Genomic DNA, 19,464 nt, shown 5'->3' on the forward strand with positions numbered 1-19,464 from the left:
AACAATCCTCTTGGTGGCGGGTAGAGGCACCGAGGCCCTGAGAAGGGGCCTGATTGGTCCAACATCACAGCTAGCAGGGGGCAGAGCCGGATTCCCTCTCAGAACCCCCCAGCTCGCCACGACCACCAGCTCCGAGGCCACTGCTCACGCCCTCCGCTTCCTCCTGTGCGCTTCATTCCTTACACCCCCTTCGTCAGAATCAGAGAACCCTCCATTCGAGTCCTGGCAGTCAACGCCACGTAGCCAGTCGATGGCCAGAACCGGATCAGCGAGGCCCAGATCTACCAAATATCCTCTGGACAACACCACAGATGGTGTGTGTGCACGCACGTGTGCCTGCCTGTGGCCGCGGTGTGTGTTTTAATAGCCACGACGCAAAGAAACAAAATACCGTCTGGTATTTCTTTATCCTGCGCCTGGCTGGAGGCAGCACTGGTCTGAGCTGGGACGCCACTCAGCTGGCGACAGGGCAGGCCGAGGATTTATTCAGAAGCGCTCTGTGTTACTTTCTACCCGCATGAGGACAGCTGGTTCTCCGGAGATCTGAGCTCGGTGCTCTGGCCACGTGCACGGTGGGGATTCCGGTGGAAATGAATTACGCAGGCGGCTCTGGTCTCTGCTGGGGTGAGGGCGGCCGGACAGAAAGCAGGAGGCCGTGGGGGAGCACCAGGCAAAGCGGAAGTCCCTTTGACGCTCAAGGAAGGCCAAGGACGTGCACAGTTTACACAGAGCCAGTATCTGGCTCTCACTTCACCAGTTCAAAGAGCCCTGCGAAGGGGGCGGGTTTCTTCCCATTGTTCAGACGGGGAAGCTGAGGCTCAGAAAGGCAAGAAAGAAGAGAAAGGAACTCCTGGTGAGCCACTTGTGTGTTCACAAGGCCCCGTGCCGGGCGTGACCTAACACGAGGCGTGGTGTGGAGGGAGGACCGGGGAACGGGGACCCCAATGCAAAGTGCTGCTCCTTCACTGCTCCTGGCTGTGCAACCTCAGCCCAGCCACCTAACCCCTCGGAGCCTTAGGGGCTTTCATCTGAAAGCCCCGATGAAAGTACTTCCTGTCCAGGGCTGTCTGCGGTGCTCAGCACGTGCTGCCGGCTTCCTGCACCAGCCTGCTGCCCTTGACTCTGGGAGCGAAGGGCCATTCTCCCAGGGGCCAACGGAAGCATCTCACCCACGCGCACAAGGACGGGATGGACAGCGACAGCAACAGGTGCAGGTGACGGGGCCGAGAAACGCCAGGACAATGGGCGAAGAGCTGTGTGCCCTGGCACAGAGCTGACGGGTGACAGCCACACCCCCTTGTCCACGGGTTCGAGGACCGGCTGCATTTCCCCGGCTCGGAAGCGGACACCCAGGACAGGAGGCCTCCCATGGGCCCAAACCCACCAGTGCCAGTGGGTGCACCATGCCAGCCCGCGAGGGGCTCGGAGCCCCTTGGAAACTACCAGAGACACATCTGGAGGTTAGACCTCCAGCGGTTTAAATCCATTTGCATTTGGAAGATACTCAGCATCTTATTTTAATGGCAAATTTGTGCCTACTTTACTGTTTCTGCTTAAAACCCAAGAACAAAAAAACCCTCGATATGCTTGCCCGGCCAAGGCTCAAGCATGTGTGGACCAGGGTGACGGTCACCCTTTGGAAAGCACCTCTGTGCCCTGGATCCTGTGCAGAAGCCGGGCAGATGCCAAGGGCTCACAGGAGGGCACCTGAAGCTCATCCAGTCCAGGCCTCACTGGTGTCCTCTCTCCAGGGCCCCCCAGTAGACCTCCAGCTGACTCTCATCCCTCCCAAGATGGGGATCTCACTACCTCCTCGTACAACCCGTTCCAATTTAAGGTGGCTGTGGTAGAACATACTTCCCCCGACTGTTCCCCTACCGGTTCCCCCTTTTCATCCCACACAGAGCACCCAGCTCCAGTATCCACGGGACAAGTGAGAGGGACAACAGCTTCAGTCTTTTGTTCCAATCCCTGCCTGTGACATTGGGTCTTTCTATTTGGCTTCCTTACCGGCAATGTGAACACAATCTGCCTGGGACTGAGCCCGCCCTCTTCCGAAATAAACCCACTCCTCCCCCACGTCCACCCATCAGCCCAGCCTCAAAGCCAGAGTCGGCTCAGTGCCCCTCCCACCTCCCCCAGGATAACACGCCGACCAAGATACTCTCATCACCAGGCCGCCTGTGTGCCCGGCCCTGCGCACACAGCAAACCCACAACGGGGAGTTTCTCCCACTTTACAGATGAGAAAACTGAGGTTCAGAGAGGTCATACAAGCTGACGAAGTCACACGGCTACCAAGAGTGAGAGCCAGGATTCAAACCCGGGTCTGAATGAAACCCAGTGAAACTGTCATGGCCAGTCTAGCAGCACGGCCCGTCCTTTCTGCCACCTTGATGCCCCTTATCCTGCCCTTCGGGGACCCTCCCCCCAGCCTCTGCTCAGCTTAGCACTCGCCACCATGCCTCCAGCCTTGCTCACCCCCTGCCCCCTCCGGCCTGAGTTCGCCCACACAGCAGACCAGCTGCCAGCTCCAGGACAAAGTGGGAGCCCTGGCTGAGACCCCTGCACCCCAGCCAGGCTTCTCTCTTGCCATCCCTGCCCACCCCCCACCTCTGCTCCAGTTACACCGACCCCCTGTCTGTGTCCCGGCTGCCAACACGCCCTCTGGCCACGCAGATACCCAGTGGCAGAGCCAGGCTCTGAATCCGGATCCTTCCGTTTCTCAAGATCTGACCTCCCACAGCTGGGACCACTTGCCAGAGACGGGGACACATGTCTTCCAGACTCCTGCCGCGCCCCTGCACTCATCCTGGGAGGGAGGGTGACTCACTCTGGTGCACCTGGAAGGAGGGCCGGCACGAGGAGCCCAGCCCCTCCTCGCCCCCCCGCCCGGCATCGCCTGCCAGAGTCCAGAGACGGGCAGGTTCCCCAGACCATTTCTGGGGTTCGCTGTTAGGATGCCCATTTGCCGAGACACCCAAGCCACGTCCTCCAGTAGCCACGACGCGGTGCTTGAAGCGACGTTCTGCTTCCCTATGCTGCCTCCTTGTCTGGGTGAGCCCCTGGGCGCCCTGTAAGGACATCGTAAAGGATGAGGAGGGGAGGGGGTGAATGGAAAGGGACGGGGTGGGGATGCTGCTTCTAAGAAAAGGAAAGAAAGAAGGGCTCGGAGACCCCCAGGCCCCACAGACTAGGTGATCACACGGACCCTCCCCTGGGTTACACTAATTAAGGGCATGGCCCCTCCTCCAATTCTGCCGCCTGTTCGTTCGGGCCTCAGAATCCTCTGCTAAGAAGCACCACCCTTTCTGGGGCTCCTGGCACCCCTCCCTCTCTGTGGCCTCGGCCTGGCCCTCCCCCCCCTCCGCCTGCACCTATCCCCTCCCTGCAATATACTGAGAATGAGCTTCTCGAATCCCAGGGGCAGCCGAACTGGGTGTGTTTCCAGCGCCCAGCCTGCCTGGCTCCCTCTGGACGCTGCTCTGGCTTCTCGGTAAACACATTCTCCTGCGGAGACTCTCAAGTCGGAGGGCCCCAGGGACCCCAGCCCGGGGCCTCGGCCCTGTGGCAATAACGCAAAGATGCTCCTGTTTGAGCAAACAGGCCTTCTCGGGACAGATTCTGCTTAAGGCCAGGAGAATCTAATCAAGGGTGGGATCGGGGCTGTGTGCGCCCCGGGAGGGGAGGGGAGGGCAGGGCAGGAGGGAGTGGGTGCACAGAGCAGCCAGCAGGGAGGTGCTCCGTGGAGTCGCCATGCCTCAAACGGCAGCATCCCTGACGGATTTCTGTTGCTCAACCCAATGATCTGGGATGAGGAGGGTTCTCTTAGCTCTGGTCAATGTGGCCCAACCGTCCATGGCCGGGACAATGCCTTGAGCAGGCAGGGACTCTGGAGGGGGACGAGGGGGCAGAAGAAGGACCACGCTGTGGTCACCATGCTGCCATTTGCCTTGTAGCCTCAGGTAAGTCACCTCCCTCGCTGAGCCTCTGTTTGCTCACCCGTAAAACAGGGTGACCACAGCAACCCTTGCACGGTGGCAACATGGGACCCAAGGGAACAGGGGACACAAACCCACTCTGGAAGGAGAGAGGGCCTGGCAAAAATGTGAGGCTTTATCCTTCACAGCCAGTGACTACAGAAGTGTTACTAACAGCAAGCAGCCCTGTGCTGTGCCGGGCACACCGTACCCCATTCTCAGGACAGGGAGGCTTTCTGTGCCCTCCGAGGGAGGAGGCCGAATAAAGCCCGGCAAGGTTAAGACATTCACCCGGGGTCACACAGCTGCCACGCAGCAAAGCTGGAATTCCAATCTGGGTCTGACTCCCAACTCTGGCCCTCCCAGGACCAGCTCACACGGCTTTTAGAAATCATTTCCCCCTTTTCTAGAGTCTGAGTCTCCAGGACTGAACCCGGGCCCCGGCACGTGGCCCTGAGCCAGGGCTGGGTGCGGTTCAAATCACGTCATTAGCCCAGACACCCCTCAGACGTAACTCCCTTCGGCTGATTCTCCTCCCCTCTGTCATCAAACTCTGCACAGGAGGTGACTCGGCCAGAATACCTGCCCTCCCTCAGAGACAGTGACACCACGGAAGTCACTGCAGTGAAAGTGGGGGCTGGGGGAATACCTGACCCAGAGAGGGCTTCTGGAAAGCTTCCTTCGTTCTTCAAACAAATCTCCCCTGAGCTCCTGCAACGTGCCAGGCCCTGCGCCCAGCACCGAGGAGGGAAGTGTGAACAGGATGGGTCCTGGGCATGGAGGCAGGCAGGTGTGCGCCTGCCTAGTGCTGTCCTGTGACCTTCACTCAGGAAAACCAGCCCTTATTCCCTACTGACAGGTGGGAACACTGAGGCCAGGGAGGCTCCGGGCCCACTCCTCCATTAGGCAGTTGGCTGACGGCAGAATCCAGGACCCTTCTGCGCCCGCGGGGGAGGACTGTGCATGCAGCTGGGGTTCCCCACAGGCAGAATTCATGCCTCAAGTCCAGGGGCTGGCAAAGTGCAGCCCATAAGCCAAACCCAGCCCCAGATGAAGAATGTGTTTTGCGTTTTTAACGGGTTATAAAACAAACGACCAAGAAACAATGACAACAAAGCAAAGCAAACTATGCAGGAGACGCTGTATTTTAGTCCTACAAACCTAAAACATTCTCTATCTGGTCATTTACACAAAACGTGTGTCACCCTCGCCCTGTCCACACCTCACTTTGCAGAGGAAGACAACCGGGGGTCAGCGTGTTAGGGGCTGGGCTGGGTCTGTGTCTTAATTCTCTTTCTGACTACGAATAAAGAGGCTGGAGACACTGGGAATGTATTGTCTCACGGTTCTGGGGGCCAGAAATCCAAAGTCAGGGCGCCAAGCAGGCTGGTTCCCTCCGGGAGGCTCCAGGGGAAATCCAGGCATTGTCTTTCTAGTTTCTGGTAGCTTCCAGCAGCCCTCGGCCTCCCCTGGCTTGTAGGCGAGTCACTCCAGGCTCTGCCTGTCTTCACACGATACCCTTGCCTGTGTCTCTGTGTGTCCCTCCTCTTCTGAGGACACCAGTCATTGGATCCAGGGCCCATTCCAGTATGACCTCATCTTAAATAATTGCATCTGTAAAGACTCGATTTCCAAATAAGCCCATATTCGCTAAGGTTCTGGGTGGCTTCGAACCAGGCGGGCAGCGAGGCCCAGCCTGGGAGTCATAACTGCCTGTGCAGCTTCTGGCCCCCGGGACCAGACTTTTCCTGAGCTGCAAGGGCAGGCCCCTCACTGCTTCCCTAGGCCCACCTCCGCCTCCCACCTGCTCAGGCCCGGAAAGGGAACCACGGGGTGGCTGAGCACCCGTGATCTGCTGGGGACGCTGTCACCCATGAGTTTGTCACCGACGGAAGCGACAAATCCCGGGGCCCTGCAGATGCCGCAGACAGAGTAAAGACGAAGCGAATGCCCAGGAGGAGAAGGTGGGTGAAATGAGACGACGTGGCCCTCCAGTGCAATACCAGCCCCCCGACAACGAACACGTATCTGACCCGTAAAGATGCTCACGACATTCCCGGCACCAGGACTGTGCGGGCACTCTTGGGTGCTCACTAAACACGTGGCTGAATGTTATAATCAGATATTTTAGGTGAATGGACCCTCACCTGTTTACCAAGCCTCCACTTTGTCCAGCCCGCCACATAGCCTTGGGAGGAAGGCTGCTGCTGGTGGTGGGGGCAGGGTTGGTTCTCCCTGGCGGGCTTGAGGAGGGCTCCCTGGAGGAGGGGTGCAGGGATGGGCTCTGAAGAGGGTGGAGGGTATTACCTGCAGAGGGATCACTGGGGCCAAAGGCACCGAGGCGCAACCCCGTGTCAGTACCCTTGACCCCAAGCACACCGGGGGACACACAGTGGGAATGGTGGGTGTCTGGTGTCCTTTTGGCTGTTCTGTGCTTACGCCCCTGCATTTGGGGTGAACCCCGGTTACACCCGATGCTCAGAAACGGAGCGGCCAGACCCTCTCTGCGCCCCCAAATACAGGCAGGCAGGAGACCTGGGCTCGGCCAATCACGAGCCTCCTGGCTGGCACATGACCTGCGTGAGCCAATCAGATACTCCTACACAGAAGGGGCCTTGAACTCGATCGTGGCCACGCTGGCTGGCCCCGGTCCTGCCGAAGGGCATCGCAGGCTCCCCGCTTCCGGCGTCCCGGTCTGCCAGTGGCAAATCTGGCTTTGCAGCTCCTGTCCAGTCTCTAGGCCCCACCCAGGGCCAGGGCTCGGCCCCATTTCCGGCCATCAGAGCACCCCACCTGGCACCTAGGTGTTCACTAAGTGCTTGTGGCTCACGGGACAGCTCCGGAGATGGGCGCCACCGTCACCTGCTTTGCGCCAAAAGCCCGCTGGCTGCCGCACACCACGGCCGCGAACGCACAGCCCGCAGACCTGCCTGGCGCCGTGCGGACCAACCAGGTGGCTTCCACCACCAGGGAGCTGAGGGAAGAGAGGAGGGGGCCTGGCACGGTCCTGCCGGGGGCGGGGGGCCGGGGGCTCAGGGCCTGCCCCGGCGCTGGGCTCCGACCCAACCATTTGTGGGGTAGAGTCAGCATCAACTGAAATACAGGCGAGAAAAGGCTTGGTCACCAGGCCGGGTACATACACGCTACAAAACGATGCGTGGACAGCAACCTCTGAGCTTAGCACGTGGCCTGCACCAGCTCTGGAGAAAGACACTGGCACATTCTGAGGTGCTGGGGGTCAGGACTCAACATATGAAGGGGGGGGGGGGCGGCGGGACACACAGGTCAGCCCGTAACAGTAACACACGTAAAGGCTCTACCATATAATATAGCTCACACCCGCGTCACCAATAATAATTAGCACTGACCTGTGCCCACCGAGTGCCAGTAACAGGCCATGCATTTCACACGCATCCTCTCTAAGCCAGGGAACAACCCCAGCCAGGTGGGTTCACATCCTGCCCCGGGGCCTGCCAGATACATCCCTTCCTCCCCTGGCCATGCCCTGCATGGGAGGGACGGCGGGGCATTCCTCATCCTTTCACAAACATCAGAGCCCTACTGTGTGCCAGTCCTGTGCTATCTGGCAGGTACAGTTTAGTCGGCCAGAAACACAAGTCCTTAAGAAAGTTCCTTCCAGCTGGGGAGACAGATGCCAAACAGACAAGCAGTATCGGTGAGGTGTACCTAGGGGGAGCCCAGGAAAGGCCTCCTCAAAGCAGGCCCCGGTGTGGGGCCTGGACCGTTGGGGTCGGGCCCTGGGAGAGGAAAGGACACTCCAGGAAGAGGGGTGGGGTGTGCAAAGGCATGGGGGCAGGACTGTGTCCTGTGTGTAGAGCTCTGTGGGAGAGGTGGGGCAGGGCTGTTACCCTTCCAGCCCCCACACCTCCCACGAGACCCGGGGCAGTGACCTCACCTCAGAGAGTCTATTTTGTCACTCACAAATGGCCAACGCTAAGACCTCAGAGCCAGACTTTCTGGGTTCAAATCCCGACTCCAGCACTGCTGAGCTGGCCTCCGTGTGCACACTTCCTCCTCTGTGACTTAGGGATACAAGTCTCCACCTCTAGGCCTGTCCTGGAGAAGCAAGACTTAGGTTAATATAGGCAAAGAACTTAGCACGAGCCTGGGACCCAGAAGGCTCTAGAAACAATGTTCATTGCTCCTGTTCTCGTTTATCTGGGGTTGTCTGGGGACAAGAGGAAGGATGCGGCAGCACTGTGTGCCCCAACGCAGAAACCGCATGGGCTGGGGCAAGGGTCCTCCTTCTCCGCCGGGTCCCTAGAGCAGCCAGCCCTCCTCAACTCTGAGCTCTTCCCCTGTTGGCCCCTCCCAGGAGACCCTGCGCCCAGGGTTAGCTTAGCCACACCCTCCCCACAATCATTAAGAGCAGGTTCAGGAGCCCCGTGCTGGCCACACTCAGTTCTGTGCCTCACACGCTGTGTGTCCTGGGCACATGCACAACCTCTCTGATCTGAGCTCCCTCAGGGCAGCGCTGTCACCTGGAGAACAGGATCAGGCCAGCCCCCTCCTTGGGAGTCCCACGAGGACCCAGGCCAGCCAGGTCTGACAAGGCAGTGCTGCCCAAAGCTTAGGGGTGCTTCTCTCCAAGTGCAGCCTGTTCTCGGGGCGCTGTGAGACTCCCGAGCAGAGACTCGGAAGCTCTACACGTTCTCCTCCGCCACCTGCCCAAACGTGTGAACGTGTGGCTTTTGGTTTCCGAGCAGACGCAAGACCCTCCGCCTTTCCGCAGGAACAGAGGGCTGGGTGGCCCAGGCAGCTGCCATTTCCTGTTCGGCACACACGGGAACCCTGAGAAAAGCGTGTCCGTGCCTGTCCCCAGCAGCAGCACAACCGGGCATCTCTGAGCCCACTCCAGCATCAGATCCCGGGCGGCCGCGGACTGAATGTTGGCATCTCCCCAGAACGGGTACGTGGAGGCCCTAATCCCTCAGCGGGATGGCGTTTGGAGTTGGGGCCTTCGGGAGGCAGTTAGGTCACAAGGGGGGAGCCTTCACGAGGGATCAGCAACCTGACAAGAAGAAACAAGAGAGCTTGCTTCTCTCTCCGTCTTGTCAGCACACCGCGACAAGGTGGCCGTCTGCTAGAAGGCAAGAGAGCTCTCACTAAGAACCAAATTGGCTGGCACCTTGACTCTGGTTTCCGGCCTCCAGCACGGTGAGAAAAAACTGTGGATCAAGTCCCCCAGGCCACGGTACGTCGTTAGGGCAGCCTGAGTTGACGGAGACAGCGGGCAGCGGCATCTGTTGGGGGCAAATCCGCGTGCGGGGAGAACACGGCCCCAGAATCAATACTTGAGGGAGCCCGGGGAGGGGGGCGCGGGTGTCTGCAGCCCCGGTAGGGTGGGATGGGCCACTTCCCAGGGGCAGGCTCTGATCTATGCAGCCAATCCAAGGAGCCAGCAGGCACCCAGCCGTTGCTATGGTGCCCACGGGGTCGTGGCCAATCACCTCCTTCCCGGCCGGCTGGGTCCCGGGGACCAACGGGGTCCCTCTGCCGAGCCCGGGACTGGCAGGAAGCGGCTCCTTGGATCGGACAGCAGCCAGCAGCCCGCGGCCCTCACATTACAGGCTCCTCACGGAGGGGAGAGGCAGCCCCGCGGTCCAGCCACCTCTACGGTCAGCTGCTAGAACTCCCAACGGCGGGAATCCTTCCAGCGCCACACGTGCTTCCCCAAGCCCTTCCCGCACGCCTGCTGCGCACCGGGATCCGGGCTGAGGATGTGAGATGCAGAGACGCAAGGCGGGGCCTGGCCTCCAACTGCTCGTGGCTCAGGACAAAGGGGTTGGGACCCACACGGGGGAGCGGCTGGCTCAGTCCGCTCGGGGAAACGTGTGCTGCACGTATCGACACCTGCACGACCATGTGGTCCCTATGTTTCAACACAAGGGCAGCGTCGCCTCCCTCTACAGCACCCCCACTCTATCCTGCCAGTGCTCCAAAGCACTCTCAATGTCACTGTCAGAAGACAGAATGGACCATCCCAGAGCAGAGCCAGAATGGCATCGCGGAGGGCGGGTGCTGGCCGGGGCCCTTGAGAAATCAGGGTCAGCCTCCTACGTAAACAGGGAGGTTGGGTCACCTGCCCAAGGTCATCCGGGAGTCGCGTGGCAGAGTAGGATTCACGCTCCGCTCTGACTGCAAGCCTGCGTTCTAACCACCCACACAGCAGGCCACCCTCACTCTCCTCTTTGGCCCAGAGCCTGGCTCTTTGCTAATGAGACCCACAGAGCTGGGTTGGGCCCGGCTTCGGACGCCTACGCTCTGTGCCCATGGGGCTTAGAGGGCCAGGAGGGGTCTGCCAGGCTCCTGCTGGGTGCTCGGTGCCTAGAACAGGTCTGGTACACAGTAGGTGCTCCATACAGGTTTGTTGAATGAATAAAAGAACTGAGCAGGAGAATGAGGGCTCAGCCGTCAGTGCCTGGGTGCTCAAATGAAGACTGGGAAATCCTGGCAAGACGACTCCTTCCAACTAACTCAACAGCCACATCCCAGGTATAGCCATTTGCAACCAGGCCAGCGGCTCCCAAGCTGGGGCCTGGCCTCAGGGCCCGTCTCCCACGCTCAGCTCCAACCAGACAGAAATTCGAGCAGCAAGTCCCTGTCATGTCTCTGGACAGCGACTCCAGATCCAGGCTGTCTGGAGGGTTATGTGGAAGAGAAGGCTGGAAGGGCCTCCTGGGAGGAGACCTTCACGGCCTCTGCTCACCTCTGGTTCCTGTCACCGTGGCTGTGCCTAATACCCTCTAACAGCTGTCTGGACAGACACCCCTCCGCAAGACTTGTTCACAGCAAGAAGTCAGGACACGGCTGGCCCGAAGTCCCCCCTCTTCCAGCCAAGTTCGTAGGAGGTGCTGTCTCTGCCACCCCAATGTCCAGCTCCTGGGCCTGGGCTTGTTTGGTTCTGTGGAGGGGGGTGGGGAACAGGGAAGAGACCAGAGTCACAGAGCCACCTGTGACTCTACCATTAAAGGTCAGGGCTTCCATTTTTCTGGCTAAGAAACCACATCATGTCAGGGCAGCTGGAGTCTAACAGGCCTGGAGGGCTGACTCATCTGAACCAAACTCACAAGAGACTAATGAATAAGCCAGGCAACTCATTTACGGTGATAACACGGACAGTGACCGGAACAGGCGCCAGGCCCCTTGTGAAGTGTCCCAGCCAGGAACAATCGCCCTGCAATGTGGGCAGGAGATGGCTACAATCTACAGACACAAAACCAGAGCCCTGGGAGGCAAAGGGATTAGCTCAGAGTCCCAACCGGGAAGAGGCAGAGCTGGGATTCAAACCCAGGTCTGCCTGACTCCCAGGCTCTGCACAGTCTTTCACTACAGATGGTCTGACCCTGAGCCACACCCCTTCCTCCATACCAAGGGCTGGCATATTAATCAGGGAAAACAAAAGTAATAGGATGTTTACACAGAGAAAGAAATTTAATAAGGCATTGGCTCATGTGGTTATGGAGGCTGACGAGGGCAAAAGCTGCAGGGTTAGCCAGCAGCCTAAAGACTCGAGGAGAGGCCCCGTTGCAGTCTGAGTCTGAAGGCTGCCTTCTGACAGAATTCCCCCTTGCTGGAGGAAGTCAGTTTCCACTCTATTGGGGCCATCAACTAATTAGACGAGGCCCACCCGCGTTCTAAAAGGTCAACTGCTTTACTCAAAGTCTGCTGATTTAAAAGTTAATCGTATCTAAGAATGCCCTCACGGAAACATCCAGAATAACGTTTGACCACACATCTGGGCACCACAGCCCGACGAGGTTGACAGATAACATCACCGTTGGCAAATTCTTTCTATAAAAGGCCAGAGAGTCGACAGGGAGAGTCTGTGGCCATACGGTCTCTGTTGCAGTTCCCCGGCTCGGCCGTCATCACACAAAGGCAGCCACAGACAGTCTGTAAGTGAGCAGGTGTGGCTGTGTTCCAATAAAACTTTATTTACAAAAGCAGGCAGTGGGCGGGGTTTGGCCCACAGGCTGTCGTCGCCACCCTGTCTCGAAACCACACGACAGGGCAGGAGCAGCATGAACTTCTGACCGTGACCCTGCATTTCTCTAACTTAAACACCGCGTCTGTATTTTCATTTCTCAGCTTGCTTTCACATTTCTTAAAAAAATTAATGTAGGGCTCAAATCAGATCATCAGCAGTTAATTAACAGTAAATCTCAGGCCCTCATACATGGTAAAAAAAACAACGACGAACACAAGCCTCACGAAGATGTGTTTTAATTGAAAACTATAAAGAAGGAAGGCCATTGAAGAAATCCACAGCAAACGTTAAAGGAAACCCAAAAGTAAACAGTCCAGGACGATAACATTAATTCCAGCACCGCTGATCCGAATTACAGCCGAGTCCCTGGTCACAAGCAGCACGAGAGACCCTGGAGTCCTGGCTGTTGCTCTGGATTTAGCAGAATATCCTGTGTGGCTCTGTCTCGCTTTGCATTTTCTGTAGAGAGAAAGCTCTGACGGGGATGAAAAGCCAAATTGATGACCCGTCTCATGGCGTTGAAGCAGCTCCTTGAGGCTTTATTGTATGCTAACACGCTGGACCTCAATCCTTGACGGAATGGAGTTCACGGTCAGGGGATTAACGAGTGCCCCGTCACGTCTGAGAAGAAAGGCTCCCAGATCGCAGGCTGGCCCCTGGGAAGCAGGGCCGGCTGTACCCCCCACAGCTTCCAGAAGGCGTGACGATGAGGCAGCCCTCGCTGGAGATGGTGCGGTGACGGTGCAATGAGGACACCGGCCCAGAGACGCTGACCGCCTTGCCCGAGGCCACACGTCACGTCTGCAGGGGCCTGGCCCCCATCTGAATGCCCCAGTTTCCTAAGCTAACGTTGCTGCTCAGGGCCCGGCGGATCCGGACCAAAGTTGGGGTGTGAACTTCCGCTCGAGCCGTGGCCGCGTGAATCGAGTTCCAACTCCGCAACCAGCGGAATTTTCCCCAGCGCCGAAATCAACGAGAGGCCACCACAACCAGACCCTTGATGGGTATGGTGCTTCACAGCCGCCCTCATCTCCCTTGAAACCCTGGGGGCTCCCTGATGATCATTCGGGTGTCCCAGAAGGAAGGCGAGGCCCAGAGAGGTCTAGCAATTTGCCTGAGGTCACACAGCCTGCAGCAGCGGTCTGGCTCCAAAATCCATGCTCTCTCTGCTCCACTTCTACCACCTTGTATCAGCGAAAAGCCAAAGACCATGGGTTCAGGAACACAAGGGCGACTCCCCTGTGTGACAGCACCCCACCACCGCCACAGGGTGCTGGGAAGAACTGGCTTTCAGTGCGAGGTAAGGACCACAGCCACAGATTCGTAGTTGTACCGAGCACTCCTAATCTCAGAGCGAGCCTACCCAAGACAGGGATCGAACGACTGAGGGAGGAGGGGGCCGACCTCCATGGGGGCAATACGCATCCTGTGGCCGGTATCAAGCTACCAACAGGATAACGACCAGCTCACAACACTAAAAGCCGAGTGACTGGCTCTCGTGAGCTACTAGGAGAAGCTTCAGAACGTGATCGGGTGAGACACACCTCCTGGGGTAAAATAAGTTAGGGCCACGGGGTTTCCAGGGGCTTCCGCAGAGAGGGGGACCGGGCAGAGACCATGAATGGCCAGCTGCCAGAACGCTGGAGGACCCAGAAGTCAGACCACCACTCCCTGGTTCCTTTGTAAGTCCACCCGTCCCCAGTCTGTGCTCTGGAGGGGACTGAGCACCAAGACTGCATAGGGAGCACTGTTTTCCATCCGTTCCCCGTTTCTGAGCTCCCCTGCCCTGGTGTCGTTCCATGCTGGCTTCTGCCCAACTGCACCTGCGACTCTCTTAGGAAGATGCCCTCCGCACCCCCAAAGAGAGGGGGCAGTGCCTGGGAGTGCGGATGACCACCCCCCACCCCAGGCCCATAGCAGTAACGGCTGCCTTACCCCCACTGAGAACAATCCATCAGGATCAGCCTGAAACTACCTTCATCTGAAATCACCCCCTGCCTCCCCCATGCCCCACCTAGTCTCCCCTGGGAGCACCTCCTTAATAAGTCGCTTACACTCCTGTCCCGGCTCAGGGCTTCTAGGGAAACCCCCCCTCCTCACTCCCACCAAGAGCCTGGATTCTCACAACCTCAAGCCTACCTTGGACACTTTCCAGCACCTTCCAGCCAGTGTGGTCTTGGGGTGGAGGCTGGACCAGCTTCTACTGACTCTCCGCTCTCTCCCCCATCCACGCCCCTCCCCCCCCCCCACACCTGGTCTCAGTCTCCCCTTCCATCCCTGCCCCCTCTGAGCCAGCCTCCAGCAGCGGCCGGTGAGTGAGCACAAGTCAGAGGAGGTCCCCGCCCTGCCTTCCACCGGCCACACATCACCATCGGGAGGATCCGGGCCAGCGCCCGGGCCGACACACGTTTTTATTTCTGCAGCAAAACATACCAAAAGTCACACTACAGGCATAAATACAGACTGTAAGTGAACTCGAGACATCAATTTAAGTCAGGCTTTGCTGCCTAACAAGTCACACAAAAGTCTTCTGGCTTTTGGAGCGCAACTCCGCTTCTCCACCCTCCCTCCGCTCGGATACATGAGACTTGGAAAATTTTGCACATCGGAGGGCTTTGAAAGGGTCCTGCCTCGTTTCCCCATTCATTCGTTGAGACCCAGCAGGACGGCAGCCGCCGAGCCTCCCCTGGATGAGGATGAGCCGGCCGGCCCTCCTTAGGGCCCCCTGCTCCAGACCCCCTCTTCCTGGCTGTGGCCAATCCGTCGACCAGCTGGCCTCTGCCACGCGGCTGAGAGGCCCCTGGGCTCCGAATCCAGGCCCTGGGTTCCGAATCCAGGCCCTGGGTTCCACCACGGACACAGTCATCGTAACAGCTAATTCGACTGTACTTTGGTTCTTGCCTAATCATTTCACTTGAATGAACTCGTTAATCCTCGACATGCTTATGTGGTAGTGTCCTAACCCTTTCAGGCTGTTGTAACAAAAATACCATAGACGGGGTAGCTTATATGCAATGAACAATTCTCGTAGTTCTGGAGGGTGGGAAGTCCGAGAGCAGGGCACCAGAAAACTCGGTGTGCGGTGCGGGCCCGTATCCTTGGCCGTCTCTTCACTAGGACATCACATGGTGCAAGAGACGAGCTCACTCTCTGGGGTCTCTTCATGAGACAATGTTCCTAATCCTGAGGGCTCTGCCCACATGACCTCATCGCCTCCCAAAGGCCTCACCTCCTAATACACCACCTTGGGGGTTAGGATCCCATATGTGGATTCTGGAGGGACACAAACATTAAGACCATAGCAGTAGGTACAATCCTTAACTCCATTTCACACGTCTGACACCCACAGAGGCGAAGTGACGTGCCCAAGGTCACACAGATGGGAGGTGGCCCAGCCGGCATTTGCACTCCGCAGGCTCCAGAGCTTAGGGTCATCATTTTTCTAAGCTGTGCAGTCTCTGGTTACGGAAAAGTACAACAAAACCAACCACGAGAGCGAGTCTCCCTGACATGCTTCTCTCTCCCCACCTGCTGTCCTGACTGGTGGCAACCACCGTGAACAGTTTCAAGCGCATCATCCTGCCAGAAATATCGTATGAACAGCAATCCTGAAATATCCCATTTCATTAGCCTGGGTGTCCCAGATCTCCCACTACCCCGCACCTTGCCCGTGTCACCTAAAGAATCTTAGACACTGTCCCACATCCGGGTGCATCGGGCCGCCTCATGCTTTCCATCGCGGAGCCTTACCAGCCTCTGGGACAGTTCGTCTGGCCAGTCCCCTACTGATGGCCATCACGGTTACTTCGCCCTTTGGTATCACCACCAATAATACGGTGCATCTCGTGGGCCAGCGTCATTTCTCACTTACGTGAGCGTCTTTAGTAGACAATGGTCACAAGTGGGCTTCCCGAGTCCAGAATTGTCATCATTCGGAGTTCCTGCTTCCCCTGCGCCCTGGCCACCACGTGCACGATCAGGCGTCTGGTCCTTGCCTATATGACCCGTGGAAACGGTACCTCGTTTTAACTTGTGATCCTCTCACCAGTGTATCTTTCCTCTTTCCTCACTCACCGCACTCCCTATCAATCCATGAAGTCAAATCTCCTGTTTGGCAAGTTTTCTTGAAATATTGCTTTACTTAGTCATTTCCGTTCCCGTCTTCGGGGACCCCAGTTGCGAGTATGTTGGGTCTCCTCTGTCTCCTGGGTCACTTGTTTTCTCCTCCTTTATTTATATTAATCTGCCTTGCTTTTCCCAGCCCCGCCCTCCGGATCTCCCAGTGTGTCCCTGTACTTCCCGTTGGAAAAATTCCATGGTGGACTTTGGCTTTCAGGAGGCTGCATTTTTCAGTCCATCTGTCTTACGGGGCTCCGCCGTGTCGCCTCGTCTCCGGAGCTCTGGCACCCCTGCATCACATTCTTGTTTTACAGATGCGATCGCCTCCCGTGCTTCTCCCCTAACCAAGACTTTCTGCACTGCTCAAATTGTCCTCTGCCTGGTGGCAACTTTTTGCTCATGCACATTCTTCGCCCCTTACTTTCTTGGCTCTTTAGAGTAATTTAACACGGAGTCGGTGCTGGGTGTTCCTGATTATTACTTGTCTTTGCATGAGGTGGGTTCTTCCTTTCTACAAGATTCGTGAGCAAGACAGCCCCGAAAGTGAGACCGCAGCCCTTTTGGTCTTTACTGTTTTCTGGGCAAAAGCGAAGGCATGGGTCTGCACCCCACACAGAGCCTCTCTCTCCTGCCCTGCCTCCCCAGGAGGCTGCTTCCGGAAAATATGGTTGTTCAGCCCACACTCCCCTGCTTTTCCTTTGTATAAACTAGACTTGGGGGGCGGAGGGGACTCCGTGCCAGCCAAGGCACTCATCCCTGCCGTTCCCCAAAAGGGGTGGCAGGTCTTGTGTTCCACGTGAACCGCCCAGGGTGTGGAGAATTCTGCTTTCCTGCTCTGTGCTCCGCAGCCCTGGGCGTTTGCTCTCCCTCCGGAGGCCTCCCGAACCCACCTTTGACCCCCCCCCGGCCCTCCCCACAAATGGGATTCCGGACCCACGGCTGTGCCCGCGATGAACAACACCTCCACGGTTCCACTATTGCATCAGGATCATTTCCGGGAGGAAGAAAGGGAAACACTGTCTTTCCCCTGTCGTTTTAAAGCGGTGAGCTCCCTGAGCCAGGCTGCGGACACAGGTCATTCTGGTTCCAAATCCAGAATGTCTCCCCTGCCCTACAATGACCCCACCCGGGGGGTGGCCCACTTTTTCTGCAAAGACCCAAAAGACAGGAGACATTTCAGACTTTGCGGGCCACGCTGTCCCTGACACAACTTCTCAGCTCTGCTGTAGCAGGAAAGCAGCCACGCACAATCCCGAAACAAACAGGTGTGGGCTGCTTTCCACCCACCAACAGGGGGCAGTCCAGATTCGGTCCCTGGGCCCCAGCTTACTAATCGCTCACACGGACTCCAAGGCAGAGGTGACAATGGGGTCACAAATGCCCGAGCTGTCCTTGGGAAACTTGACCCACACACGTGCTGTGGCCCAAATGATGCTGGAAAACTTCTCAGTGAACATTTAGAAATTTGCAAGATGGGGGGCGCCTGGGTGGCTCCGTCGGTTAAGCGTCCGACTCTCGATTTCGGCTCACGTCCTGACCTTGCGGTTTGTGGGATGGAGCCCTGCATCAGGCTCTGTGCCGACAGCACAGAGCCTGCTTGGGATTCTCTCTCTCCTCTCTCTCTGCCCCTCCCCTGCTCGTGTTCTCTCTTTCTCTCTCTCTCTAAAAATAAATAAACATTAAAAAAGAAAAAGGAGATTTGCAAGATTTGACCTGCAAACCGGAATTTCTGATTTCTTCTCAGAAACTGTGAGAGCTGGCCACTCTAGAGTCCCCCACGGCCAGGCTCACCAGCACGCCACACCGTGTCTCTTTATACATGTCGTCCTTTGCTCACTGCCTGACCTGCCTGGCATCTTTGGGCATCCACGTTTCATGGTCACCAAAGTGAAGGACAAGGCTCTTGTTCTGTTTCCCCAAAAAAGCTGGTAAAGTGCTAGATGAACGTGGCCACCAAGACATAGATCTGGAACTGCTCAAAGGGAAACCACATCTGTGGCTTAAGCCTTCCTTCTGTCCTGCTGGCAACAGGGGATCTGAGACATAAGGGCTGGAAAGGCCTCTTGGGGCCATCTGGCCCAAGCCCTGTCTTTCAAAGACGGGGAACGACAGCCCAGAGAGGAGCTTGGCTTGACCAGAGCCGGGGAAGCCCCTGGACCAGAGCCTTCATCGAATGTCCCTTCACCCTTCACTTGGCCATCATAAACCCGCCAGGACCCCTTCTTCAAAGCTGAACTCCATCGAGACAAAGAGAGAAAGCAGAGGGAGTCGTGTCTCTTGCCATCTGTCTGCTGTGTTTACTGAAATGTACTTGTAAAGTCTCATAAACATGCCAGGAACTTGGTGCACAAAGAAAGGCATGGCAGCTTCCTGCAGAAATGACAGGTGGTGTCACTCAGCCGTGTGAGCGAGTCTCCGTTGCCACCTCCGCGGTCTGTTCTCCCCTACCTTAGCTCATCAAACCGTCACAACTCTGGGCCGAGATAAAGCACCCCCACTTCTGCGGGAGTGAGCTGCTGACTCCTGGCTCTGTAAGGAACTTTTCTCACTGTTAACAGATCTAAGCACCCTTGCAAGGGGGGATGGGGTGGGGGATGGAAATATCTTAGCTAGTTTCCCTCCTTTTGGTCTGAACCAATCCCCGAGCGGCGTTCCTGTTGGCTTGAGTGCAGTTTTACTGGGTCTTTCTGGAAGGCAAAGAGAAGTATGCTTCTGCCAGAGCCCTCGCCAAACCTCTCCTTCCTGTCCTGTCTCATCCCACGCGCCTGGACCAACAGTCCTGGTCACGGCCCTGCTACAGCATCTAGTCTAGCCTGAGCTGAACACCGCTTGCCATCCGACACTCAGTTCTGCTGCGACCATGGCTTTTGCAAAGCAGAGTGTGTCATACGTGATTCTCAAACACGAGGACGATGTTAGAAGATGGGAAAGTCGGGTTGGCTCAGGCACGACTTTTCTCGGTGTATTAATGTATTGTGCCAGCCAGTGCAAGCAGCTGAAGACAAAAAACAGTAACAGCTCAATGCAGAAAGCTGCCAAGAAGACGGCACAGGAAACCAGGCCCGTTCACTCGCTTCTTCTTCTTGGCCCAGTCTGGAAGTTGTTTGATGCACAACTCCCTCTTCTGTACATGGGACTTGTCTCCCTTTGCACATCAAACAACCTTAACTTTTTTTTTTTTTTGCAAGAGAAAAATTATATAATTGCTGGGATAGTTATTTATTAGGAATTTAACATGTTTGTTTTTTTTAACTGTGCTAGATTTTTAGAGGTTTCTTACTACATTTGTTAGTGTTCTGGTCCAACTCGGCCTAGGTTTCCATTGCTCTGCTCCCAGCCTTATTCTCCCCATCAG

The 19,464-nt window shown here is 57.0% G+C and overlaps 1 protein-coding gene across 1 annotated transcript in view; it reads right to left on the reverse strand.

Annotated features, from left to right (window-relative positions):
- PPP2R2C (protein phosphatase 2 regulatory subunit Bgamma) overlaps positions 1 to 19,464 on the reverse strand; it is a 133,301-nt gene that overhangs the window by 85,644 nt on the left and 28,193 nt on the right. The window contains exons 3-4 of the mRNA XM_042984800.1: positions 6,842 to 6,953; positions 6,127 to 6,237 (exon numbers count right to left, since the gene is read on the reverse strand). Of these exons, the coding sequence (XP_042840734.1) occupies positions 6,127 to 6,237; positions 6,842 to 6,953 (223 nt within the window). The remainder of the gene's footprint in view (positions 1 to 6,126; positions 6,238 to 6,841; positions 6,954 to 19,464) is intronic.

This window comes from Panthera tigris, chromosome B1 (genome assembly GCF_018350195.1).
Source record: "Panthera tigris isolate Pti1 chromosome B1, P.tigris_Pti1_mat1.1, whole genome shotgun sequence".
In the NCBI taxonomy this organism is placed as follows: Eukaryota; Metazoa; Chordata; class Mammalia; order Carnivora; family Felidae; genus Panthera; species Panthera tigris.